General features: G+C 38.0%; 2 protein-coding genes and 1 non-coding gene across 3 annotated transcripts; 2 read left to right on the top strand and 1 right to left on the bottom strand.

Moving 5' to 3' along the window:
* Nucleotides 1-156: 156 nt before the first annotated feature.
* LOC105039356 (TORTIFOLIA1-like protein 2) lies at nt 157-9,170 on the bottom strand. Its single transcript, XM_073245984.1, is given in 8 exon segments — nt 157-528; nt 1,658-1,839; nt 2,027-2,743; nt 4,148-4,524; nt 4,527-4,823; nt 5,341-5,443; nt 5,526-5,720; nt 7,643-9,170. Coding segments are annotated over 8 exon segments (2,616 nt in total). The 5' UTR covers nt 8,330-9,170; the 3' UTR covers nt 157-470.
* A 5,962-nt stretch (nt 9,171-15,132) lies between these two features.
* LOC105039355 (uncharacterized) lies at nt 15,133-21,449 on the top strand. The gene is made up of 3 exons (XR_012135464.1): nt 15,133-15,557; nt 18,540-19,158; nt 20,513-21,449. It is a non-coding gene; the product is annotated as an uncharacterized protein (transcript).
* A 1,999-nt stretch (nt 21,450-23,448) lies between these two features.
* On the top strand, nt 23,449-27,779 carry LOC105039354 (pollen receptor-like kinase 1). The gene is made up of 3 exons (XM_010915493.3): nt 23,449-24,258; nt 25,772-26,392; nt 27,025-27,779. The coding sequence occupies exons 1-3, from the start codon at nt 23,586-23,588 to the stop codon at nt 27,690-27,692; spliced, it is 1,962 nt and encodes a 653-aa protein (XP_010913795.1). The 5' UTR covers nt 23,449-23,585; the 3' UTR covers nt 27,693-27,779.
* Nucleotides 27,780-27,990: the final 211 nt, after the last annotated feature.

Raw genomic sequence — 27,990 nt, 5'->3', positions numbered from 1 at the left:
AAGAGAGAGAGAGAGCAAAAATTCTACCATATGAAAGTAGAAGATACAATTTTTTCAATAATATCACCCTAAAGCATATATGTCAGAACCTTATGCCTTTTGCATACCAGCAAAAAAGGTAGCTAGTGATAATATTATCAACAGAAATTGTGCATATTATGGAAAGCTTGGAAGTTTCTTAGATAAATATAATGTGCCAACTTAAACATATTACATATGATCCCTTGGCTCTAGTGATCTGCATGTTTACTTCTCCTGGATATGCAATTCAAACATTTACTATCACCAAGGTTTCAGGATTGCATTCCTTGCAGAATGAGCTGTTACAATGCATCAGGTGGCATATGTTTTACTCCGTGATTTCATGCATTACCAAAATAGATGAAAAATTGAACACATAATATCACATGAGAAAGCTTCATCAGATATCCAGGATACTGCAAAATGGAATTTCTACTTGTCAAGTGGCATCAACTTGCATTTGCTACCGCACTTCATTCTCCTTGGACCCTAGTTGGGAGCACTTTCCTGTGACGGGAACAAAATTTGTCTAAGCACAAGCCTCAAATCCAAAGATACCAAGCTCCAACAATGTGCAGCAAAAGTCAAATTCCTCAAATCCAAAGATATCAAGCTCCAACAATGCATATATGTCTTCTAGTTGGGTAAGATTTTAATTGTTCCATAATGTGCAAGGATAGCTCAACATTTTGTGACTGCTCACAAGTCACAACTCTCCTCCACATGAATATTTATGCCTCCAAACAGCCTGGATCAACAACACATCAAAAGCAGAGATATAATGCCAAATTATGAGAATATGTTGGTATCCTTCTAGAGCATCAAGTTCTCTGTTAACCTAATAATCTTGACAAAATGAGATGATTGTTCCCATCTCTGTGTTCTCTCCATTGTCCAATGTTGGCTTAGTTTCATGAACTTAAATTACCCTTACTATGGTAAAAAAAAAATCACACACTCTAATATATCCATTAGCAATAAGCAACATGAAAAGCATTTTCTCATGCACATGAAGTTCCATTGACTTTTGTTTCTTCTAATTTAGAAAGAGCAAAAAAAAAAAAAGGAAGAAACCTACGAAGCATAACAATATGCCTCCTGGAAACTGTACAATTTTTCCCTCAAATGTGTTGGATGGAAAGCAGCAAGGCAATATTGCAAAGGGATGAGCTGCAGTGACATTACTAGCATGTGACTGATGGTCGCCTTAACTACTTATGAACATAATAACGCAAACTCAACCTGAGGTGTTCGATCACCATTGGTCAATGAAGATGACACAGGAAGAGGGAGAAAAGATAGAAGGACAAGAGAAAGAAGAAGAGGGGAGAGAAGAGGAGAGGAAGAAGAGGGAAGAGGAAGAAAGAGGGAGAGAGAGAGGGGATATCTTAATATTCTGTAATCTCAATAATTCAAGCTGTATTCTCAATTAACATAGCAATGGATTTATATAGACAATCCAAAACCCTTATAAGTGTCCACATAAAAATAAAATATTATAGTGCATATAAAATTCTAATGCTAGAGCCAGCAAAATTCTAGTTCTACAGTCCACATAAAAATAAAATTCACCAAATCTATATTTGCACCTGACAGAAACATTCAGAAATTTTGGGACTAAAGTTATGGCTCGTACCTGCAGGGGACTTCACCCCATACTTGGCTCAAATTTGCCAGAAGTTGTGTTACAGAGACTCTATCTACTGGATGAGAGAATCCCACAGCTGCCAGTTCCTGTAATGCTAACAGGAACTCCATCTGCACTTTTGAAGACATAAAAAGGGGCCTCGGTTCATAAGCAATACTTAAATCCACCACCTAGAACAAAATAATGGACAGATTATGGTTATCTTGGATGGAATTGCATCACTTATTAAAAATATAAAAACAAAAGCTAGAGCAGATCTAAATACAACGTAGTGCCAAGATTCATTTTTCACACCTCACAAGGCATGTAGCAGCCAAAACTACAGAGGTCTGCAGTAATGAAGGGTCAGCAACTTGCCTGTTGCAACCAAGATATTTTGGAATCCGGAAACCTTTGATCCAGAAAGTGCTTAGTCAGAATGCTCAGAACTTCACTTGCCGTCTCACATGACAGTCTGTCCAGAACAGGCCCTGTTCTATCCATAAGCTCGATTAGACAGATATCATCACCAGAATACAGAGCTTCAACATATGCAGACTTCACATCTCCAACACTAATAAACTCCTGAACCCGTTGCCAGAAGCCAGTCACATCTTCCAAGTTACTTTGCCTGATACTAACGTTACTACCTGAAACAGAATGTGAAGCCTTCACATCTCTTGCTTGACTGCTGCCTGAGCTGTGAGCATTTCTTCCTGAGTTCTTCTGTAAACCTTTTGCTGCAGGATTTCTGATTATGTTCAGTGTAGGATCCCGCCAGAGCTCCAATCCATCTTTGACTGAAGTGCTTGACCTGCTTTTCAAAGATGAATTTTCACCCCACAGTTCCTTATTTTTCATAGATAATAATGCCGGTTGTTTGTAATTAGAATCTGTCGATGGCCTAGGCGTGCACTTAGAGAGCTGAGGAGATGAAGAAACACTTTGATTTTTCTTCAAAACTCTTGAACTAGTGAAGTTAGAATAACTTTCATTCTGGGTAATGCCTTGTGATATTTTATGTACAGCATGCTCCAAATTATGCACCCTGAAGTTCAAGGTTGACAGGTCATCTATCACATTTCCCATAAACACCTGAACAATGTAAAAGTGACAAAATCAGGAGGGATGAAGACAAACACATACAAAGGTGCACACATGTAGATATACATCCACATTCCACACACACACATGCATGTACAAGCGCACACACACACATGCATGCACAAGTGCACAAACACTACAGACCACACACCGCGAGAGAGTGAGAGAGAGAGAGAAAGCAAGAGATCCAACCTACATGTCATACTATAAAAAGAAACATATAATTACTTGCATGTTATAAAACAGTGCCAAAACGTAAATGACACACTAAACAAATTAGCTAAACATGGGATGCAAAAACAGATTGCAACCGGATCACTTGTCAAGGACCAAGGCCAGGCCTGGATAGGAGGCCTGCCATGAGATAGGTTTGGACTTGCATGCTGGAATGCTGGGTCAAGGTCTAAAAGTTCTGATCCCCAGAACTCTGGGATTATGCTATCTTGCCACATCCAACATGCCTAGGTCAAATGGTACACAAGATCCAACATTTACTACGACCTGTATAAGAGTTGAAGCACAAAAGAACTTGAATAATCTAACCCAACATATCACCAACAAGGTATACTTTGGACTTTGGTTGGCTTCCTTTCTAAATCATGTCTTGATTGTACCTTAGTCAATTTCAACTTATTCCTAGTGCATAAAAAAATTATAAAAGAATTAATGTTGAGCAGGCGACACCTATATGGTATCACACCTTGGATCGTGCAGGGTCGGAAGCAGGCAGTTAATAACAGGAAAGGCTATGTCAACAAGTAAGAATGTAAGATCATGCAAATTTGGGCTAGCATATGATCCAAATACATCCAAAACTCCATCAGTTTAAGTATAAAAAAGTCACAGGAAAACAGGGTGCTAAAAAACCAGATCAATTATAAGCTTCCAGGTGCAAGGAATTGGTGTCACTTTGCATGCTGACAACGAATATGATATATCAAGAAATTGACAAAAAAATGAGAACTGAATGAGGAAACCTGCAGGAAATATAAGAATAAAAAGACATTTAAATATTGCTATTTTGGATAAAACTTCATAATTCTTGGTGCAAATTCGAGGCTACATCATAACAGTATATCTTTAATGAAGGTTAGCAGAGATTTGAAATAGTATGTGGGATAAGCATCAACACCACAACTTTAAGTCTTTAATTAGATGGGCCTGATACATGGTAACTCTGGCAAAACTTTCTTAGTAAGAAGCTAAGATCCAGCAGATGACATTAGAATAATAACAAGAAGCCCCACCCCATGCATCTAAAATCCTCTGTATAGGTATATCTTCACCATTCATCATTCCTAAGGGCCAATATCATTAAAAATCATCTTATCAAATACGTAATAAAAGATTTTATGTCTGATTATTGTGTAATATCAGAGTTAATTAACAAAATACCTGTAAGAGATCTAATAAATTTGATTGCTTGGTTTCAATCTCCAAGAGCTGCTTTCTGATGAAGGCCAATTCATTTGCAGCATGCAGACAGCATCCATGCATAGTCTGTGAACAGAAGTCTGTAACAGTTGAATCCAAACTCGTGCTCTCCAGAGTTCCAAGGAGTTCACGTTCTATCTCCAGTGTGCCATGCTTGTGATTTGCCCTGATTAGGTCCGCTGAATCACCATCCTCAAGACACTGATGGGCAACAGTAACATGCATTGTCTCATAGGTACAACTAACTAAATCTGACCTTTTGGATCTCCATTCTGGTTTACCATCCACTGGATCATAATCAAACTTGATGTCTTGCTCTCCGGGTGCATCTGCTGTTTTCTGTCATGAGCCTTTGCAATGCAATGTTCCTCAGATTCTTTCTGTTCAGCTCCATGCAAAGGCATAGCATGACTTTTTGGAAGTGATATCTCAATATGCCAATCATTTGACTTTAAATGTTGGTGATTCTGCATGTAATTGGTACAGGCTTTCCTGACAGATAAAGGAACCCTTTTCTTTGTTGAACTGGTGGACTTGCCACTTACAGCAGAAACAGGATCAACTTTCCTGAAAGATGTGTCCCTCCACTCATGATCACTAGCACTGGTAACGTCATGGTGGCCAATGACAAAATTTTCTATCGCGAGGACATGATAACCAAGTAAACAATTTGTTAACGTATATAATATAACATACAATACAAGGTTATTGCTCACATATATATATATAAGGTCAATAAAGCTAAACAACATCTATTCATCATGATATTATCAAAGGTAACAACTAGTGCCCACGCAGCCCATAAAATATTAAAAAAGCCAAGAACAATGATCTTCCCATGGTGTTTTTAGATTCCATACTGCTTGAGCTGCAGGTTCATAACACCATCCTTTTACACAAGTGCATCTAACATAATGCATGTAAAATCAATGAAATATTGCACTATTATAATATGCTTAGTCAAAATCATCATGATTCACTTGTCAAGTGTTGTGACAAGTCAATGTCTACTTCAAAAACGCTATACACTCTGAATAAGATGTCGTGTAACAGATGGTGTTCAAAAAAGTTATTTTAGGTTCTTCGATCAGATAATTTTGAAATATCAAGCATACAGCAAAATAGTTGATCAGAAACTAAGAATGCTGTCAGACCTTTCGTGGATGACCCAGCTTCTGAAGGTTCAGGAGAACCAGTCTCCGGAAGGGTTTTCCAACACTGCATTGCATGCAAAATTGCATCCCGCACTGGTTTCACCTAAAAAAAAGGTACATAAAATCAATGCATAAACAAATATGATATGCAATCGAACTTCAAGTAGTCTAAAGTGTAAACTAACCTTGTCAAATCGACAGCCTTCAAGTGAGCGCATGCAGGAACTTTTGAAGGTCCCCAGCAAAGCTCCAGCACTGACAGCAATACCTGCTAATGCCACAGAAGCAGCTTTGCGTGTCCCCCAGTCACTGCTTTTAAGGGCATCCAGAATGCTGGTCAGTGTTACAGAGAGAGCATGCTCTGTGGAAGCACCTCCTGCCTGATAGAATGAGACAAAAAAATCCATTAAAAATTTAACACTGGGGCGGTGGGGGGTGGGGGGTGGTGGTGCGCGGGGGGAATGGGCGGATCTGCTTTTTTATCTAGCTAGGATAGAACCTTAAATGGACAGCAAGAAAGCATCTAGCACTCCTTCAGGAAACAGGAAAAAGTGTCTTGGTCAATTTGGGCAACGTACTGATGAGAGGATTATTTCACTGGACGGTACTTCAAGACACTTCAAAGTTTAAAGTTTAAATGATCCAGTTCTCTGCATATCTTGGACTGCTGAGGGGTTATGGATTAGAGTAGAGTGGGGTATATTGAATCTTTCTGTTACAAAATCTTCCCATATACATTATTATTTTTCATTGAAAAAAGAAGTTGAACATGTTTATGATGTGCATCATTTACGATTAGTATTAAGTATTCTTACAATAGAAGTAAGTCACAAAAGTGCCATAAGATATAATACAATTTCATGCTATCCCTTTCATTTGCATTGAGGTCCATAGATCTCACTAACCTCAAATGATTTCTGCAAAATATCTGCTGTAAATATGTCAAGTAGCTTTCAGCATTGACAATGCTGTCCACAAGACCAGGTGAAAAAAGATGGAGACTTGATGCTAGGTTGATAACTAGTTGTAATAAGCATGTCAAACTATGAAATTTATCTAAATTCAATAATTTGACAAACAAAGACTTGCAAAACCAGCCCTAAACAATGGGGAAAAGGTTTGGTTATTGTGGTTATGGAGATATCATGCAAGCTTTCTGCACTCACTGACTCAATTTGCCATCAAGCTATAAAAGGTCAAGAGGCAAAAAAACTTTTGGAATGCAAAAGGATTTTTAATAGGTGAGATCAGCTTCAATTGAAATTATAATCACTAGACTGCCAATTGAGAGCAGGAAATGACATAAACAATTAAAAGAAGAAAACATTTTGTTAGATGGTAAGATCACAGACTCAATTAAGGCCCAAAGAAAGAGAGAAAGAATGAACTGAGTAGTAAGATCTGGAATATCTGTCCTTAGGAATGATTTCAGATATAATAGGAACAAAAGTAATGCTTCCAGCCCCAGGATTGGTTACACAGGAATAACTTATCAGAAGCAAAAGCACTGGAAAGAAGCATGAATTAATTCAAGTATCTTTTTAAGGAATTTATTGTCTGGTCCTCTGGTGACTCTGGCATTATAAGAAAACTGTTGCCGTAAACGAAAACCAAAGGCCCATATGCCATCTCAAAATACATTACTTAAGTCATAATAAACCTACTTCATAAGCCTACGCCTTCTTGGAAGCTATCCATTTCATACAATTCTAAGTTGCCTAAAGAAGGGAAGCAGACCTCTTGAAGGAAACACTTAGGGTGCAGGTCTTGTGTCAAGTTTTCAAGACAAATTCTAAAGTTGGTGCTGCACCCTAGGTATAAGTTCCCCACTACTGAGATACACTCCAGGTAAAAGACAATCCTTCTTGAGGCCTATTAAACTCCTGAGATACACTCCAGGAGATGTATATCCAAGAAAAAAAATCCATTGATTAGGTCACAAAAATAACTAGGAGAACGATTAAGAAATTGATCTTTAAAGTTTAAAGAAATACCGAGTAAAGCTTATGCAATCCATTTCTTCTACTATCCTGAACTCTATCGATCCCTTCAAATATTACCAAATCGCACAGGGTAGAATAACATATTAAGCATAATGCTAAGTGTTTAAAGGTCAGGAAGAAATTGTACCAAAACAAAGGTAAGGCAAGAAAAGGAAAAAAAAAAATCAAAAAGTTACATCCAATGATAAGGTTCTTACATAAGAACAGACTCCCATAAAGAAAAGGATAAGATGACATACAAACTATATATAAAAGCCAGAGTATGAAATTTCCATAGACTAAAAAGCAAGACATTTAACCTGAACAATGCTTCTGATCAACTCGATGATTGCTGGCTTTGCCATAAAGCGCGGATTTTTGAGCAGCTTAATTGCACGAGCCAGCATCTGTGGCACCATCGACATAGGGGGATCGCTTACCTCGTCAAAAACCCTAGCTAAACACAGTGCAGAACCAGCCTGCATGTGTCTGTTCTGCTCGCCCAAAGCTTCAAAAAGAGGCTTGACCAATGCCACAAAAGCAGAGCTTCTGCCTTCACCACCACCACCATCAGAGCTCCTTATGCTCGTAGCCAGAACACCGCATGTTTCCACACAGGCATCCCTGACGACAGAATCCGAATCCTTGAGGCGCTTAACTATACTAGCCACCATCCTCGGAAGGTGGGGAGCCAAAAGGCTTCCGTGAGCCCTGGCCAAGGTGCCCATTACTCTCACGCATTCCCTCCGAACAGCACTCTTCTGCCCAGAGTCGGTATCGGCAATGCACGAGAGAAATGGCCCGATCATGTCGGGAGTCAAGCTCTCAGCAATCTTCTCGAGCTCGTCGACCGCAATCTGATAGGTGTCCCTGTCGGCGAGCTTGTTCAGCGTGAGGACCACTCGGTGCTTCAGCTCAAAGACCGCCTTCTGTGAAGCGACCATCCTGCCACCTGCCCTGGCCTTCGCCTGAGCTGGATTGGACTTCATATCGATCAATTTTCCCATTGCAATGGATGATTGATTTCGTACTTCCGACCCTCCACCTGCTCTCGACGGCTCAAAGATCACAACTCGATGGGAGATTTCGAGTCGCGGTGGCCGGGATTTCCTTCGAGACTCGGAGAACGGGGAATGCCCATGCTGATGGTAGCGGTGTCCATCAAATTTTCGAAGATCTCTCGCTTTGCTGCTGCTCTAATCAAGTCAGATCGAGCCGAGAAAAGCCCAAGGAAAGAGAAATGACCAGCTCATAAATTTTCGAGATGGTGGATGGAATCGAAGAATAAAGACGCTTACAAATCCTTATTCTACATTCTGAAAGCAGTTTGAAGAGGAAAAAGCACAAGAAAAAGGAACGAGAGAGCTGGAGAGATCCATCCAGTTGTGGAAGAAGATGGCGCAAAGGGCCTGGACTTCCCTTCCAAGGCTGCCTCTTAGAGAGAGTGAGAGAGAGAGAGGGGATCCTCCACTCCAGGTTAAAGAAGAGAGGGAAAGATCGAAAAGATGACAGCACACAAAAGAACCCAGCGCAGAACCCCAGAAAGTGTTTGAGAAAAAAGCAGAGAGAAAGAGAGAGGCTCAGGGGATGGTGCGAAGGAACAACGGAAGGGAGCGATTCGGAGGGGGAGGGAAGGAGGCAGCATGCGTTTCCCTTCGTTTTCGTGGGATGAATAGATTTCGCGCGCTGAGGGTGGGCGATTCGAAATAACGGATAAGTGTTGCTGATGCGTCCCAACCGAAGATGCGGAGGACATTTTGGTAACATGGGTGATCTTTGAAGCATTTATAATTCCAATCAGGGCAATGAATTGGTATGGCGAGCTAGCGCCGCGAGGGACACCCGGCAATAGGGCGTGGATCCGCTCAAGGCTTAGCCCTCGTCGAAGTCGGAACAAGCCGCTTATTAAGCGGGCAGAGCAAGCGGGCTGTTTTGTTTTTTTAGTTGGTCCACGCCGCTCCATGTGCGACAGATAAAAGTGAACAGAATAATATTCATCTAGATGATTTTTATATCTAAATAGATATAAACATAAATAGATAATTATATAATTTATACTTAAATATTTAATTTTATTTAATTTTATATAATTTTTAAATTTTTTATAAAAATATATAATCATATTAATATGTTATTAGTTTGATTTACTATCCACTTAATAATATTTTTGATTTTATGATCACAAAATTTAATTACCTGACTTATATGCATATTTGTATCCATACTTCTAATATTTAATTTATATTTATATTTATTTAAAATAAATATGGATATGAATTTATGCATCTGACTAATTTTTATTTCAGTATTTATATTCATCAAATAAAATAAATATAGATATAAATATAGTAGTATTTGATCCATATCCGATCTGGTTTCAGCCCAAAGTATGGAAAATATTCATGTTTCTCTTTCTCTACCTCATCTAATAACTGGTGTTTGATATGGTTCAATGCGTGCATTATTGCCTTCACTTCAACATGGCTAAAATATTTTGTTAACTAAGATTTCTCGTGCCAAAAAAAGATTATATTTATATACATAAAATGTGGATATAATGACTTTCGCATGACACTGCAGTATAGCATTGTAATTGACGAGATAGTAATGCATGACCAATATGAGCATGATTCTCTTACATAATTTGCATTTATCATCTTTGTGACCTCTAAAACAAATCACACTTATCATTAGGGGTAGAGTTGGTAATTCGATTGAGTCGGGTTGGATATGGATCAACTTAGATATGAGGCAGGTTAAAAATCTTCAGCCTGAATCCAATGTATATATTAAATGGATAAAAAAATACAAATAAGAACCCGATCATTTTATTGAATATATAAACTAATTCAACCTACATAACATATTTAATAAATGGATCAAATCATGTTAAACAAGCAAATAGATTTAAGTAATTTTTAAATGTGCTGTGATTTTTAAATAGATTAAGCATGTCGCAAATGGATTAAATAAGTTAGGTCATGCTTCAACCCAAAAATTAAATAGATCAAAATATTTAAATTGATCTGAGATTTAAACTTAAATTCTACTCATTTAATAAAGAGGTCTAGACAGGTTGATCTTTTTGTAATGTGAACTTATTTATATCAAATTCAAACTTGCACAAAATAGGTCAGTTGTGAGTCAAGTCTTAAATTATCGTCTCAAATGCAAGAGAGGTGTGTGAGAGAAGATAGAAGGAAAAAATAGAGATGCAAGACTTCGTAATAGTTATGTAGTCACATATGTGTTTCATAAGATGGCCTGTCCGACCCATTAAAATCCAAAATGTTTCAACTAGACTTAAACCTAGATTTTAAGCCTAATGAGTTGATCTAGGCCGAAAATATGAGCTTGCCTATTAAATAGGCCAAAACTGGCTTTAGGTTAGCCTGTCTCTAGACCAGATCTTACATAGTATAAAATATATATTATATACAATATAATATAAAATACCTCTCATCTCCTTCCTCACCTTCTTTGCCCATGGATGCCCTCTCCACCCCATCTCTTCCCTCTAGGTCGCCCACTCATCCTCTCATCTCTTCCCTCATCCCTCATATTTTGTTTATGTCCCATCTGAGAGTGGCAAAGAATTTGTTGGTTGATGGAAAGAGTAACAAGTCTGATGATAAGGGATAGATAGGTGCACAGATGTACCATTGATATTAATACAACCAAAAAAAGAATGATCGAAAAGAGGATAAAGAGCAGTCTGGATCCAGATGTCTCAATATTTAAGGACTTTCATCATCATTACACTACTGTTTGAGGAAAATGGATTATGATAGATTGTAGCCTAGGCTATGGTAGGAGAATTCTAAGTTAACACTACTCCTAAGCTATTAAAAAATAATATGTAGGATAAAGCTAAGCTAATATAAAAAAGAATTCATTGATATAGATGTCGAAGGATCGTCTTTCTAATCCATATTACAATTTTGTATTTATTAGCGACTCTTATTAACTACTAAGATAGATGTCATCACTCACCTTAAATAATTGTCCTCGCTATTATATACTCTCATACCCCACCATTACCATAGTAAGTAGTGCTATCCCATCTCTTATATCATAGGTCATGAGAAGATGCATGCCATTACTTGATTTTGATAAATAACTTTGCTAGAATATTATCATACATGATAGATAGTATTTTTACTCTTTTCACTTTTTAGGTAGTATGTTTATCCCTCCTACATTTTGAGTAGTGGACTAGCATCCTTGAACTCCTCCATAAATAATCTCGTCTTAAGCTGATAGCTCTTATCCTCTTCAATCTATATATTGATTACTTAGTACTGCACCCTTGGCATATAAATCTGCACTCTCAGTATTTCGGTCAACACCTCTTTTGATGTATCAATCTTTAGATCACAATTGATCTAAATGTGGTGTAAACACCTCCGAATCCCTCTTCCACAGCCCCTCTGCACCCCCCCCATCCCACGCCCAAAAAAGAAAAATCCTCCTCCACTTCTCTCCCTCCTCGGCTCCCTGCCCCCACCCCCTACAACCCTCCCCCCTGCGATTTGGTTCAACTTGAACTACTATTTAAACTCACTGATCCTTTCTTCTTTGCTCTCTTATCCATATTCTTAGAGCCAAAGACAGAGCAAGAAGAGGAGTAGGCGAGCAAAGGATAAAGAGATATCTATCACCATGGCTTGATCAACTCCATCCATCATCTCCTTGAACTTTAGAGTTTTCCCTTCCAAACCCTTGGCTCCAATGGTGTATTTGCCTCCTACATCAGAGCATCTCTCCAAAAGCCCAACTATCCTAAAAAGCTTTCACCCTCTCTCCATCTGCCACTATGTTGCCACTAACCATCCTACCAACCTCATCGATATTACCTTTCAGTAGACCTATGATTGAAGTCCTTTTCTGTCCTCAAACCCGACATCTCAATAGAGAGGAAGAGGAATGTGAGCCTCTTTGACATGATAGATGAGTTTAGATACTTGCATTCGATGTTGGAGATCGGGGTTGGAGAGAAGTATGCCGTCAAAAGACCAAGACCTTATCCAAAATCTGAGCAAATACAAGCTTAGATTTGATAAGTAGACTTGAAGGCCGGGCCGAGCCCAAACTTGACTAATTTTTAGTTTATTCTTTGTACTGAGCCCAACCTGACCTACTCGTCGAATAGGTCTACACATATAATTTAATTATAAGATACATATAAATATTACTTTAGCGATATGTATATAAAAAAGAACACACAAAATACTATATATATATATATATATATATATTATATATATATATATATATTATATATATATATATATATATATATATATATATAATTACGATCATTGCTACATTGGTGAACAATTATTATGCTTCCATCGATCTCCTACCACCCTACAAATAAATTTTTAAAAGAAAATAGACACTACCATAACCTAATTCATAGGAAGACAAAATATGGACATTAGAAGCAATTGAAATATGGTTGGCAGCGAATTTTGAATTTTGAGCTATGGAGGGGAGATTTGACATATATAGGAATTAATTTATCTTTGATCATGGGACTTAGCATAATTTGGCAAACTAACTCTATCTCTCCTGCCACTACATTATGCAAACTTGCACTAATGATTAATCTATATCATATTCATGTTGGTGGCTGTATTTTGTGTGCTGGTGATGTTGAATCTTTGGATCATCTATTCATTAATTGCACCTTTTCTTCCAAAATTTGATTTTGAATTTATGATAGGTTGAATATTTCTCTTGTGCCTTCTTCTTTATTTTAGATTTGCTCTATTTAGTGTAAACAACATTTCAATTCTTTCAATCCTATCTTCATGCTAGTGGTAGCTACTATTTCCAGCTGTTGGGAGGAAAAAAATTTAAGAATATTTCTAAAGAAAAGTTCGTGTGAAAAAGATGTATTCAGAAAGGTGATGCATCGATTTCAAAAATAGACCATTCTCTATAAATCATTTGAGCTACCTGTTGCATCTTATCTGGTTAGAAATTTATTAAAAAAAAGAGTTTCGATGCTAACTCTGTTATTAACGATCTGCAAACTCTTTTTTCTTTATTTTATATTGCCTTCTTGCTTTTTCTCATTAATGCTAGTAGAGAAAGCTAGCTCCTGATTTAAATTTTCTACAATTTGAATGGGTCTTCTTCTGCTAGGTTATATTACTCAATTTTTGCTTAAATAACTGAACTTATTGCCTCCTCTAAATACATCCGTTGGGATAGGTAATGATGGAACTGTACTGCGGCCTGCTGATTTCTACAGCATCCATTGCTACAGTGGTTTGAATAGAATTTCTTGATTTTTTTGCTTTCAAATGGAATCAACTAAGTCTCCTCCTCATCTCATTTTGGATCTTTTCTTCCTGAATAGCTTTATTATTTTTACATTTTGTAAAAAACCAGGATCTATTACTTGTAATTTCTCTTTGTAAATTTCTAAATTTTTTACTCTAAATAAAATTGGTAAGTAGTTGGGTTCTCCCACTACTCTCTACACTTTTGAAAAAAAAAAAAAAAAACAGATTCATGGGATTGTATACTAATCTATCTCATGAATCTTGGATCTTTTAAATTGTATGATATAATCCATGCAAATTAATGGATGCCATTTGCAAAAATTATTTTCGTTGCTATGTTAAGGAATTGTAAAGGAAAATAATTATATAGAGAGGAGGCGAACCAAGATGATCTGGCACTATCTTCGATGCAAGTACCCATGAGGGTGATAAATACGGTATGTTGATGATGTAATGGTGATTAAAGTACCTTTTCCCCTTCTATCTTACTTCAGTCATTATATATAACTATGTTATTGTTCCAATCATCTACTACACTGGATGATATGATACTATTCTCATGGATTACAATAAACCATGCCTTTATTGGCTCTGACTTAATAGGGTGAATTTTCTTGTTTATTTGGCTCTCAATTTGAAAAGTGAGTGCCTTTGGTCCATTCCCTTCTTTCGAATGGTGAAGCTTATCCAACCATTTTTGTTAGATCAATGAGTAACATGTATTACAAGTCAACCACACTAATCAAATTACAATGCTCTACTATTTCTATGCACCAATATCCTTTCTCTTTAACGGGAAGGCTAGAGACCACATGATAGGGGAATTCTGCAACCATAACGAATGCTTCATTTTATATAAAACTTGCAATAGGCCAGAAGACGCAAACCCAGGTGTTAATTTATAAGCTTACATATTGTGACCCAAAGCATGGGCATAGAGGTAGCAATTGAGTTATATTGAATCAAATACAAGTCCGATAAGATATATGATAAGTCTAAAATCTATCATTCTGGATTCAATTTATTTATTAAATAATTATGATTTTAGATCCAAATCTGATCTTTTTTATCAAATAGATAATTCAATCAATTTGCAATGAGTTGAATCAAATAAAAAAATAAATAAAATAGATTAAACATTGCCATCCTTAGCTCCAAAGCATGCTAGAATTCGAAGAATGTGGTTATGCACCTCAAAAAAATATACAATGTCCAGAAGATGGCCGGGCTACAGCATTGTCCAGAATAGTATTCATCTGCTACAATTTAAATTTTGTAAAAATATCCCTCTGGAAATGGGTTCAAGTTATATCCTTCAAAAAAAATTTCTTTCGGTGTTTGATCATTGCATCGCATATCATATACATCTCCAAACACTTCAAATATTCTCACATATCTGCCTGTATGGATCTGGAACTGACCATTGCAAGGTCCATTGGTGGATTTGAGCGCAGAAAAGATTTTTTTTTTTTTTTAATCTCCTGCGAAAAATCCCAACCCTCTCAGAATATCGTGTTCGTGTTTTCCGCATTAAAGAATGATTGATGTTCCGCACTAATGAAGATCCTTCTGCACAGAGCTCGAAGAAACTATTACATGACCCAACGGTGGATTTCGCACGAAAGATGAAACCCTGTCCCGTTTGGGAAACCAACACGAGAACAGAGACCACAGCACGTGATCTTTATTACCCAGAGGGGAAAGTTTCCAGATTTTTTTGTCCCTGCACTTCCTTTTCTCTACTCTCACGCCCGCTTTTATGCATTTGCTGACACTCCTCCACCCGGCCCCTTCACTTTCCCGTCAGTGCTCGAAGCGCCACCGCTGCCCACCGAGCCGTCTCCACTGCCACTTCTCCGCCTGTCGCCGTTGGCCCATCGCGAAGAAAAGGAGAGACAAGGGAGGGAGAAGAAGAGCTACAGAGTCGCAAGAGATTAGGGCAAGATTTCTTCCCTTTTTGGGGCTATTTGCTGCTTAATTGAATTTTTTTACGAATATCTTCTTTTTAACATTTCACTGCAATCGCTTCTAGCCATACATTCTTATCAATTTCTCTTTCCTTTTCTGGATTATGCTGGGATTTTTTTTCTAAAGTTTCAGAGAGTAGGGCCAAAATCCTCGGTTTTTCTTTTAAATCAAGGGAGGATTTGCCATGGTAGTTTTGCCTAAATGCTTTCTAGATAGAAGAATCTTAGTTATAACAGCAATAATTAATCTATGGCGATAAATATCATGGATTATGCTAGGGTTAATATATAAAATTTCAGATATTGATGATGTTACTTCTTACTTAGATGCCATGAGACTTACCTGGTTTAGATAAAAGGTGTTCGCTTGATAATTGTATTTCGTTAATGGACAGAGTTCTTAGATTGTGGCATGGTGTCAGTTATCTGTGTTTAAAAAAGCTTAAAAATTAAAATGTGGCCAGCTAATCTGTAAGAGTTTCGTTACTTTCACCGATTTTAGCAGCCAATTAATTTTATTGTCGATATTTTCTTGCAAAATATCCAGTTAGCAGTTGTAGTTTTGAAAATGCGTGGGCCGAGATGTGGATGATACTTAATTCCGGTAATACAGTCCGAAGGTGTACGATGAACATAAGGCAATGGGGAAAGTAATGGAGTTTTTCTTTTTAAGAGGCATTCATCTAAAATTCTTTCAGAAGAATTAAACTCTTGAAGAAGAAGTAATCTGAGTGAGGAATACATGCTCATTATTGCTCAAGCTTTAATATATATGGGGTGGTTGGCATGATTTTATGTGAAAGACTAATGGCCCTTGTATTTTTTTTTTCTTCTTAAATCTGAAATGTATCAGTTGTTTCCTCTGCATTGGTCATGTTTAACCCATGTAGTTTAACAGAACAACAAGATGGGGCACAAGTGGTGGAGTATAACTTCCATTTCGAGTGTTTTTTTGATGGTGCACTCATGATATTTATGAGCCTTGTATCTAGTATGAGGCCATGCAGCATGGAAATGGCTATGGGATATGAATCTTATACAATATGTACATTGCTAAGGTTTAGGAATAGTTAAATATATTATCTTATTTAAAAGAATCTACAAAAAGAGGGTAGGCCTTTAGACAATGCTGAGGTTGCTCCATTGTGACCTAGATGCCATAGGTTCAAAACATGGAGATTGCCTCTTCACTTGTGGGTTAAGACTGCATACATTTGACCCTTTCAGATGCTACAATGGCAGGAGCCTTGTGCATTGGGATGCCCTTTTTCAATAAAAAGAATCTATAAAATATAATGGTTCATCACAAAATATATAATAATATCAACATTCATAGAGTCATTAGTTAGTCTCATTCAAAACCATAGATAACAATCCATACAATAGCATCAACATTCTATCAAAAAATAGATGAAAATCAAAATCATCCATCATAAAGGCTCAACATTCATCAAAAAAAAAAGCCACCTCTTTGTTCCTAATGTATCTAAGAACTACCTGGATATTCATTTTAAATTTAAAAAATGTTGCCTAAATAAGTATAGAAATGTATCTTAACTATATTGATAAATATCGATATAGAGAAGCCCGGTGCATGAGGCTCCTGTTGTTGTAGGGTTTGGGAGGGTTAGATGTATACGGCCTTACTCCTACATGTAGAGAGGTTGTTTCAATGTTTTGAACCGGTGACCTTCAAATCACAATGAGCAACCTTGTCGTTGCACCAAGGCTCATCCTTATCTGATGACTATTGATATCCAAAATATATTGACATGGCCACAATCAGCAATTCTAGGTACCTATTGATCCAACTTTGGGTCACCTCATCCTAAAACAGTTTTATAATCTGGTTAAGATGAAACTATTGGACCACACCCAACTGACCAGATAAGGTACTCGGACAAATTTAAGCGGTTTTAGCCTATTTATGAGATCTTGCTGTTCACATGTCTCTCAGACAAATTCTTTTAAAAATTCTATTCCATGCTTGAACTTTCTATCATATGGTTTCTCTAAACACCTTAGGCACCTTAATAGCTTTGGGTTGCTTCAAAGGTTGTGGCCTCAAGAGAAAAACCTTTGTCCCTGCTTCCCCATGCAAAGGGCATCGCGGTACTTCTTTTATATAATGCTTTGATTTATTTAAAAGACCTTGACATTTTTCAATCATGTCACTTTCTATATAAGATTCTTTTGGCATATTCTCCTTTATGAATCATTTCTTCTCCTTCTTAACATTGTTATTGAACTCTTATAATTAAAATAATGAGTAATGTTCTGCATTGATATTTGTTTGATGCACATCATTGAATTTAATATGACTTCCATAGTTGATTTGTTATTAACCTCTTTAGGTAAGGGCAAGTGGAAGTATATAAGGCTATGGATTCTCAGCTATTTATGTTGTCACATAAATATCTTTTTTGTGCAGTTTGTTATTTTTTTTACTGCATATAAATGAAATCTGATGTTCAAACTTGAATAAAAATTTATGCATAACACTGAAATATTAATTGGTTTGGTAACATAAATTGTAAAAAACAACTTGTTGGGCTAGAAGCAACTTTGTGAAATCTAATGATTTATATTTTCTTTGAGTACAATGTTGTTAAGTTCTTTGGATATTTTTAAGATTTATGAAAGTATACCTTTTCTCAGAATATTGTTTTGCACAGTCCTGATTCTGTGGCCAGGAGGAGTTTGCTGATAAACTTTGCTTCTGTGTTTCTGAATGAAATTTATTAAGTGTTGGTAGACCTGGGTCTTTAAGAAGAGTAACTGGTAAATTTCCAAAATGATATTTGTCTTGGAGGGAAAAAACTATGTTTCCGCTCCCATGTGCTGGGCATTTTGTAGGCCTTGATTTCACCCAGGAGACAACTTCCTGTTTAGCTTCGCATAGAAATTTTAGTGCTTGGTTGTAGTTTTTAATAATTGTATCTCTCCCATGTCAGACAACTATCACCAATCAGCAGAATGGAACGTACTGAGACACCTTGCATAGTTCAAGCTCTACCAGCCTCCAATAAGAAGGACAAGGAATCACTTACAAAGCCAGTGACAGTTGAAGATAAAGAATCACCATCAAAGCTAGAAATCACCACCTATAACAGTCCTCAGACACCATCAAGTTCTCGCTTCACTCGTTCCCAGGCTGCTCCCGACTGGACCACACATGAAATGCTAGTTCTCGTTAGCGAGATTGCTGCTGTGGATGAGGACTGGGTTAAAGCTCTCTCTTTGTATCAAAAATGGAAGATGATATCTGACAACTGCATGGCTTTTGATGTCATCAGGTCTTCTAACCAGTGCAAGAGGAAGTGGGAGTCACTACTTGCTGATTATAGGAGGATCAGGGACTGGGAATCCAGACATGGTGTGGGTTCCTATTGGTGCTTAGAGGGTGAGAAGAGAAAACAATTTGGGCTTCCAGCTTTCTTTGATGAAGAGGTATTTGATTCGATGGATGCTGTTATAAAGGCACAGGAGACTCAGTCAGGCTCAGGGGATAGTGATTCAGAAGGCCTTATGGTAAAGCTGATGTTCAAATGACTGATGGTGATGCTGATTTAGGTATGTTAATTACGTTTTTCTCAGTTAAGCCTTACATTATATGAACATTTTCCATTTGTTATTCATGATGATCATGTATAAGGTTTATCTTTAAGTGATCCTCAGATATACCACTGCATTATTTTCCATGTTCCCCACTGAAGACATATGGAAGATGGAGGTGATATGTATAGTTCCTGATATAATCATGAGTTCAGAGGACTTAATGGTATTGAGGCACTTAATTTCTGGAAACCCATTTCATAGACTCTTCAGCATTTCCTCTGAAAATATTTCCTAAAATCATATAACTCAGACAGCATTCTAGCTGAACATGCTAGAACAGGGGGTCCGAATAAATTTTATGCAACCCTAATGTGAAAGTATAATAATTTGATAAAAGACATTTTAGAAGCTATTCTCCAGAATGTTTGACAAGATTTAACATTTCTTCCTATTAATGCATGAACTTATTATTAAATAAAAAGCATGAATTAAATTTGTAACTCATTGCCATGTCATTCTTTTACACGTTAGTTATCTGTTTTAGGCAATTGTACACTTCAAGTGATTTCCATGTAATTTCTGTACCCCGATAAACATTTCACTGTTCAATGCCAAATTTCTTTTTCTGTAGTTATCTGCTTTTGTTTCTCTTGTATGGTTATACACCTAGGCTTCATCTGGAGGTCTTTGACCTGCAAAATCCCGATTCTTTCATTTTTATTGTTTGAACAATTTTTGAATTAATAATTAAATTCTCTAGGAGTAGGAATCCTTTTGTATAAAATGAAGTATAATAAATAATAAGGACAAAAGTTGAGAATTTTAAAAACTCTGCTCAACAAAGAAAACATTGAATATATTGTTTAAGATATTTTCATAATTTGTAAACCAATCTCAGAAACATTTCTTGAAGATCATTACTTCCTTTTTGGGATTATATAAGCATAATTTTGTGGTTAGCCCAAATGCAGATTTCTTGAATGACTTGGTAAACAGGTCTTCTAGTTGTTTCAAGGAAAGTATATTTCTTCTTCGAGTAAACTACAGAATGCTTCCCATGATTTATTTTAATATTCTTTTCCTATCACTTGAAGTGCAGGCATAAATTTTTAAGAAAGTTGCATGTTATTTTAATCCTAAATTTCTTTTTTAAACTATTGGGAAATTCTACCTTTGAAGATGGCATTATATAATTAGTACAACCATTATTAGTACAACCAAGTATCTATGCGAAAATGCTTATGTAAAAGGAAATTCACACAGCAGTGGATCTTTTTTCCTCAAGTTTCATAAATTTGAATCCCAGCCTGATCGGTTTTGATTATTATTCTCAATGTACATGTCCATGTCTGTTTTTTTTGAAATTTAGGTCCTGAGGAGAAAGAACCCATCGAGACTTTGACAAACACAGATAAGGCACGAGATATGGCCATGAAGCTGCAGGATGATGCTCAACATATACATGCCATACTGAAAGGAGAGCTAGAGGGTAGTGCTAGTCAGGTTCGTGCTCCTGTGGATTTGACAAAACCCAATGCTATGGAGACTGAGTTCACTAGGCGACAGGCCAATGAGCTGATCAAAGCTTTTGGGAGCCTTGTAAGCACTCTCAATCAGTTTACTGAGCTGATCAAGGACGGTGAATGTGAAGGAATTAAACCCGTAACTTCAACAGCACAGTGATGTAGTTCTTTTCATAAAGTTTTGGCTATTTGGGCTCCGATCTTCATAAAAGCCTTCTAACAGAATGCATGGGTGCAATGGATTGATCACTATCATACTGGATTCTGATCTCTGTTTGGAGCACTAAAGTGGGGATGACGAAACTTATCATAAGAGCAACTAAGGTAGATATTCTATGCTTTTCCCGCTGAAAGATGTGACTCTTGAGAACCTTCATATTCCTGCTACCTTCATCTGGTTTCTGTAGCCTAGTCTATCATCAATGTCAAAAAATGTGTAAGTATTGTGTGAGGGTGGGAAATGAAAGAAATGGCAGGAGCTGTCTGCAATGAGGAGGCTGGTTATCAGGCAAATGGCCTAGCTGAGGGAGCCGCTGTAACATCTTTTCATCTTGGTTACTTTCTTTATGAGGACCTACCCTCCACTGCCATCGGGCCTTGGCCTTGTTAAAGTAATTAGAATCCTCTCTTGTACTTCTCTACCTTTCGTTAATAGATTTTTTAAATATTAATGCAAGCTTTGCTGCTCGGAAAAGAACTTGCATGGACAGACAAAACTTGTAAAGCTTTCAGATTTTTTCTTGTTCTCTATAAAGCAAGGGCGAGAAGCCATTGATTTTTTCACTGGCGTTATCCTTCATGGTTAATATCAGAAAACTGCTAGGTCTCATGATGGCGTAAAAGCGGTTCCTTATCATTTATTCAAGCAAATATCCGAAAAATAACAAATTAATGCAATCACATTTGCTGGGAGTATGAAGTTATGAAACTGCGCGTGAATTTCAGCTCATGTGGGGGCGGGTCTATGAAATTTCTTGTAGCCTTTCCCAACTGTTGCCAGGCAGCTGAAGTGTTATTTTACTGATAGCTGGTATGTGATTTTAGTGGTTAGCTTTTCTACGTCAAAGTTGGTGAATTTCCTGCTCTTTGTCAAGGTAGTGTGAGCTATAATCTTCTTTTCTTTCTTTCTTCTGGAGGAAGGTGCAAGCTATGATCTGTCTGATTGAAATGGTTTTTGTCCTGCCTAAAGAGACTTGCCTGTCGAGAGGCTTCAGCAAGAAGAGTTTCGCTAGTTGTGCAACTAAATGGATCCTTTTTATTAGGATAAAGATTATAGGGAAGAGACTCGTCTTTTGTGGCCTGCTGGAGAGTGCTATATTTTTATTCATTTTGATGGTGTCTTTCATCGCCAATGATTTGTGACGAATGAATTGCATATTTCATGTGCCATGTCAGCATGCTGTAAGATGCGAGAAAGTTTCAGGTTACCTTAAAATTACAGAAAATTACAGGTTACCCTGTAACGATGCAGTAGTCTTTTATTTGGCAGCCTTCCATCGACATGAAAGTTTCGTTAGACATGAAGATGGATCTCTGTGAAGTGGTGAAGAATTGCATGTTGAAATAAGGGCAACTTCAGGTTAATCTGGAAGATCATGGGAGGATTTACATTTAAGATTGTCTGAGATTGTAGTTATTGTCAGAATTAACGGAGGAGGGGGAGAGATTTTTAAAGCATGTGTTGGGGAATCTTGGTGATTTTAACTGTTAGATCAATATTCTGAGATTGGATCTACCCAACAGAAATTTTATGCCTCTCCTCTACGTTCCTACTCTAATCACCGAACAGCTTTTAGTTAAATATTTAATATTAAAATCATGTTTAAATATATATAAATAATAACAATGACAACGATAACAACAACAAAACCTCCCGTCCTCGATCACACAGAGATCCAAACAAAATTCCCCACATTGTCCCCGACTCGGTACTCATGGTGGACGTGGGGGCACGAACCGCGACAAGAAGAAGTCAAGAACGAAGCACACAATATCATTAAGGTGCGTTTGATTAGTCATTAAATTTTTTTTTTTATTTTTAATTTTTAAAAAATAAAAATAAAAAAATAATATTTAATAACATAAAAAATAAAAATAAAAAAAATCAAAATAATTTTTTATATAAAATAAAATTTTTTTTTTTTATTTTTTTTATTTTTTTGCTCCGTAGTTTAAAATGACAAATCAAAAAATAAAGAGCCGGAATCTTTTTTTCTTGTTGAGCGCTTCACCTTCCTACTCCCTTCTCCCTTCCTTTTGGATCTTTCTCCTTCATCGAGCTCTTCACCTGCCATCTTCAAATCTTATTTTTTGCTCTATAGCAACATAGTTATCAAATATTTTTTTTATTTTTTTATTTTTATTTAATTTAAAAATTAAAAAATAAAAATATTTTTTTAAAATTAAAAATAAAAAATAAAAAAAATATAACCAAACCATCCTAATTAATTTAAGCTAAAATTAAAACTCGAAACAAAACATCCAACCTCCTATCTGCAAGTTGGAACATCCGGCCGCACAATTCCTTTGACACGTTGGCCTCACCTTATGTGGTCCCGACATGCCAGGAAGGAAAGAGGGTGTTCCTTTGGGTGGATCCAAAGTATGGGCGCACCAGGTGAAGCTGATAAATTGGAGGCCGGCCGTGGATCTCTCTCTCAGGACAGCTAACATCCCATGGACGCAGGAGACGTCCCAGTGGACTCCGTCAAAATCTCTCCAACCCCATTCTCTCCTCTTATTCAGTCACCTGCTCACCAACCTATTCTTGGGCCACCACGCCCACTCTCCCATCTCTCTCCAACACCATCCATGTATTCAAAACCAGTCTCCCTTCTCCTCATCCCCACCACCCAAAACACCAATAGCCTTGCCACCCCTGACCCCTCCTCGACGCGCTAGCCCCGCCGCTACCGCGCCATGGCCGGACGGGCATCGCCATGGCCTCCACGGCTCCTCATGCTCATCCTCACCCTCATGGCATCATCCCTCCACCTCTCCCATTCCACGGACGTCGATGTCCTCCTCAAGTTCAAGGAGAGCCTGGCCCCTAATGGCGGGGACGCCGTGCTACAAAACTGGGTCGCCGGCACGACACCATGCAACGTGAATGTCTCCTTGTGGACCGGCGTCATCTGCGACACCGGGGATGTCTATGGACTGCAGCTTGAGAAGATGAAGCTATCCGGCCTGCTGTCGATCGACATCCTCGTGGACCTGCCATTCCTGCGGACACTGAGCTTTATGAACAACGACTTCGAGGGACCGATGCCGAAGATCGAGAAGCTGCCTGCGCTGAAGTCGATATACCTGTCGAACAATAGGTTCTCCGGGGAGATAGCCGACGGCGTGTTCAAGAAGTTCCGGTCGATGAAGAAGGTGCACCTGTCGCACAACCAGTTTACCGGGAGGATCCCGACGTCGCTCCTGGGGCTGACGAGGTTGCTGGAGCTGAGGCTGGACGACAATAAGTTCGAGGGCCCGATACCGGATCTGCGGCAGCCGGGGCTGTATCTGGTGAACATGTCCTACAACAATCTGGAGGGACCAATTCCGGCTAGGCTGAGCAAGATGAAAGCTAGCATGTTTGAAGGTCAGTACTGTTTCAATTCTTGTCATTCCTTCTTCAGCACATATATATATATATAAATTTATATATATGCATGCATGGGAAGATTTAGCATATAGAATTTATCTGATCAAAGGAGGAAATGCTGATGCAAATTAACGATAAACAATACTGGGCATCGGCAATATTTGCTTCACGGAGATTTTGATTCATTAGATTGAACCAAGCAATATGAAGGGAGGGCCCGGCATTGATCCAAGGTTATTGGAAGTTTGATGGTTGTGGCTCAAAACGTGACGCATAAGACAATGAGACATGAGAGGTGGGGACGGCTCACGTCTTAACCAGAATCATAACGTAGCAATGATTACCTTGGCAGCACAAAATTGAAAGAAATTAGAAAGCAATTGGCTTGGTAAATTTATTGTGCATTAGAGTTTATTAGATTTGATTTTACAGCCTACTAATTAAGAAACCGGAACTCGATGTGAAAAGATTAAAAAGAAAAACATACTTTTAGCCAGCATATATAAATTAGAAGTCTAATTCACAACAATTCCAGGGCCGGCATGCATTTATTACTGAATACCGGAATATATTTGATGCTAAAACAACGGATTACTGGATAACACTTGGAACACACGTTTCCAACAGAATAATGAACAATCAAAGTAATCAATAACTGCTGTTTAGATTGATTTGAACTTAGTACTTGGCTTAACTTCAGCATGGACAATAACTGTGTTAGTTTTCATTGCCAATGGTTTTGATCAGATAGTTTCCAATCGCTCGTGGGTTATGATGAAATTAAGGTAGAGAAGAAAGGTTCTTTTGATCAAGAATGTTCTGCAAGGAATCAACTCGAAAAGTATGTACCTTAAAAGGTTAACGTGCTGTTCGGCAGTAACCAGAAACAAATGCTTGAAGAGGGATGGAGAAGATTGCATGCTAGTCAAACTGCTTTTTGTTATCTATGCATATATTGTTACTATCTATTTAATCCATAAAGCACCCCAAGAAACACATTAATTAAAAAGCATTACAGATATATTATTAGTTTTTAACTGCAGAACCAACTTATTTACTCGCCAAAATAAAAATTCAATGATCTGTTCATAGGACAATAACCAATAAAGGGACTACATATCATGAACTGCATAAGATTTTACATGTAAGTGAAGACCTTAAACGACCATTGGAAATAAAGTAGGTGTTTAGCAATAGTAAATAGAGAATACAGGGGACAAGTTAAGAACACAAGGCAGCAGCGGTGAAGGCCACACTAGCAAACATCTCGGAGCTGGCCATTAGTGATCTTAAGTGAGGACTCGGTTCAACTCGGTGGGACAAAAAAAAAAAAAAAAATTATGCGCATTGGCTTAGAATTTGAACGAACAATGCATGCAACACTCACTGACTGAAGAACTTAAAAAGCCAACAAATTGAAAAGCTCAACAACAAAGTTTCTTATATATATATATATATATATATATATATTTATATTTATATGGCATCTGACTCTGTATCATCCATGAAGGCAACAAAAATCTTTGCGGTCCACCACTTGACATCTCATGTGGATCATCATCATCATCATCATCACCATCATCGAAGCTCACCCCTGCTCTTCTCGTTATCATCATAGTGATAGCTATCGGGGTACTACTAGCAATCATTGGTGTGATCTTTTTCATGCTCCGCGGTTCTCGCAAACAGATGGAACCAGGTCTTGTTTCACCCTCCATAACCAAGAAGAGCGATCCTTCAGAGGCAGACAAGCTAGAACAGGGCTCAGTGGAATCCAGCGGAGGAGCGAAGAAGGTCGCGAAGGAAGAGCACGGGAAGCTGATGTTTGTTAAGGAGGGGGCTCAGAGGTTTGAGCTACAGGATCTGCTCAAGGCTTCAGCCGAGGTGCTGGGCAGTGGGAACTTTGGGTCCTCATACAAGGCCATCCTTTTTGATGGTCCGGCCGTGGTTGTCAAGAGATTCAACAAGATGAATGGGGTGGGGAGGGAAGACTTCCAGGAGCACATGAGAAGGCTGGGGAGATTGTCTCACCCCAGTCTGCTTCCTCTGGTGGCCTATTACTACAGGAAGGAGGAGAAGCTGCTGGTCACTGACTACATCCCTAATGGGAGCTTGGCTCATATGCTCCACGGTAAGCCTCTGATTCCAGTGCCAGTTTTAGTTTCTAAACTTTTTAATGGCCCACAATAGTAAATACATCCATACATATGTATGTTTATATAAGAGCTCCTTGTTCATGCTAAGTTCTTTGTTCTTTTTCCTTTTTTTTTTCCCCCTTTGAGAGAAGCACACAGATATTCTTTAGTGTATACAGTTGCATGTTTAGTGTCACAGATACATATAAGAACCTCAAGCATATACATACATACATATACATATATCAAAAGTAGGCAAACTTTTATGATAAATTGCACAAAGTATGCGAGCTTACGTTATAGATCTCAATTTTAAAGTATAGAAGAAATTGATATTTCTTAGATTTCATTAATCCAAACCCATGCATTCTCTGAAATTTTTAAACACAAAATAATGCATGCATATATACTTCAGCAAAATTAATTCAGTGGTAGGTGGCACACATGCTTACATGCGTCCTCAAGCTAAACGTTCCATGATTTGTGTAGCAAAAGATGCTAGATTGAACATAAATAACAATTTCAAAGCATGTAGAAAAATTCTATCTTTTTCTCCTAAAGAAGTCGATCCCTCCCACTGTCAAGAACAAGTTACCACCCTCCTAACCTGGATTAATCTTGTTCGCAGGTAGAGGTGGCTCGAACATTCCACCGCTTGATTGGCCTACACGACTAAAAATAGTCAAGGGTGTGGCAAGAGGCCTCGCTTTCCTCTACGAGGAGCTCCCCATGTTAACTGTACCTCATGGCCATCTCAAGTCCTCAAATGTGCTTCTCGACGACTCCTATGAGCCCATCCTCACGGACTATGCCCTCGTACCAGTGATGAACCAGACCCATGCCTCGCAGATCATGGTGGCCTACAAGTCCCCAGAGTGTGCAGAACGTGGCAGACCATCCAGAAAGAGTGATGTATGGAGCTTTGGTATATTAATTCTAGAGATTCTTACAGGGAAGTTCCCAGCCAATTATCTGCGGCAGGGGCGAGCAGGCACAGACTTGGCGAGCTGGGTGAACTCTGTTGTGAAGGAAGAGTGGACTGGCGAAGTGTTCGATAATGAGATGGGTGGGACTAAGAATGGTGAGGGAGAGATGCTCAAGTTGTTGCAGATTGGATTGGGCTGCTGCGAGATGGATGTTGAGAAGAGGTGGGATCTGAGGATGGCGGTCGACAAGATCGAAGAGTTGAGAGAAAAGGAGAATGATGAGGAGGACTCTTCATTTGCTACCGAGGGCGAAGCGAATACCTCGAAAGCTATGACTGAGGATGAGCTCCTTTTGTCTACAAATAACTGAGTATCTCAGTGAGGAAAGGTTTGAGACAAATGTGTTTGAGCATTTATATTTCAATTTGAAACATTTTAAGGTGGATTAGTGGTGGCATAGCTTTCTTCTCTATGAATGTTTCTTTTAAGTGTGTAAAGTAGCAGATTCGTAATAGTTTGATGTGTTGCAGGATTGGAGCCTGAGTTCTCGTTTTCTGCACGTCATCTGTCTTTCTGCTTCAATTTTTTCTGAATAACTTCATAAAATTGCAGAGCCAAACTTAAACCAAACTCCAAAATAACTGTTTGTGAGCGTAACTAAATCTGCT

Source organism: Elaeis guineensis, chromosome 1, assembly GCF_000442705.2.
Source record: "Elaeis guineensis isolate ETL-2024a chromosome 1, EG11, whole genome shotgun sequence".
Taxonomy (NCBI): domain Eukaryota; kingdom Viridiplantae; phylum Streptophyta; class Magnoliopsida; order Arecales; family Arecaceae; genus Elaeis; species Elaeis guineensis.
Note: the sequence above shows the minus strand (reverse complement) of the source record. Positions and strands in the feature narration are given on the sequence as shown.

Excerpts from the sequence above, each read along its gene's own strand:
- LOC105039354 (XM_010915493.3), top strand. The coding sequence starts at position 23,586 with ATGGCCGGACGGGCATCGCCATGGCCTCCACGGCTCCTCATGCTCATC. Across the intron at positions 24,259-25,771 it reads GAAAGCTAGCATGTTTGAAG|GCAACAAAAATCTTTGCGGT; the intron begins GTCAGTACTGTT and ends TCATCCATGAAG. Across the intron at positions 26,393-27,024 it reads CTTGGCTCATATGCTCCACG|GTAGAGGTGGCTCGAACATT; the intron begins GTAAGCCTCTGA and ends TCTTGTTCGCAG.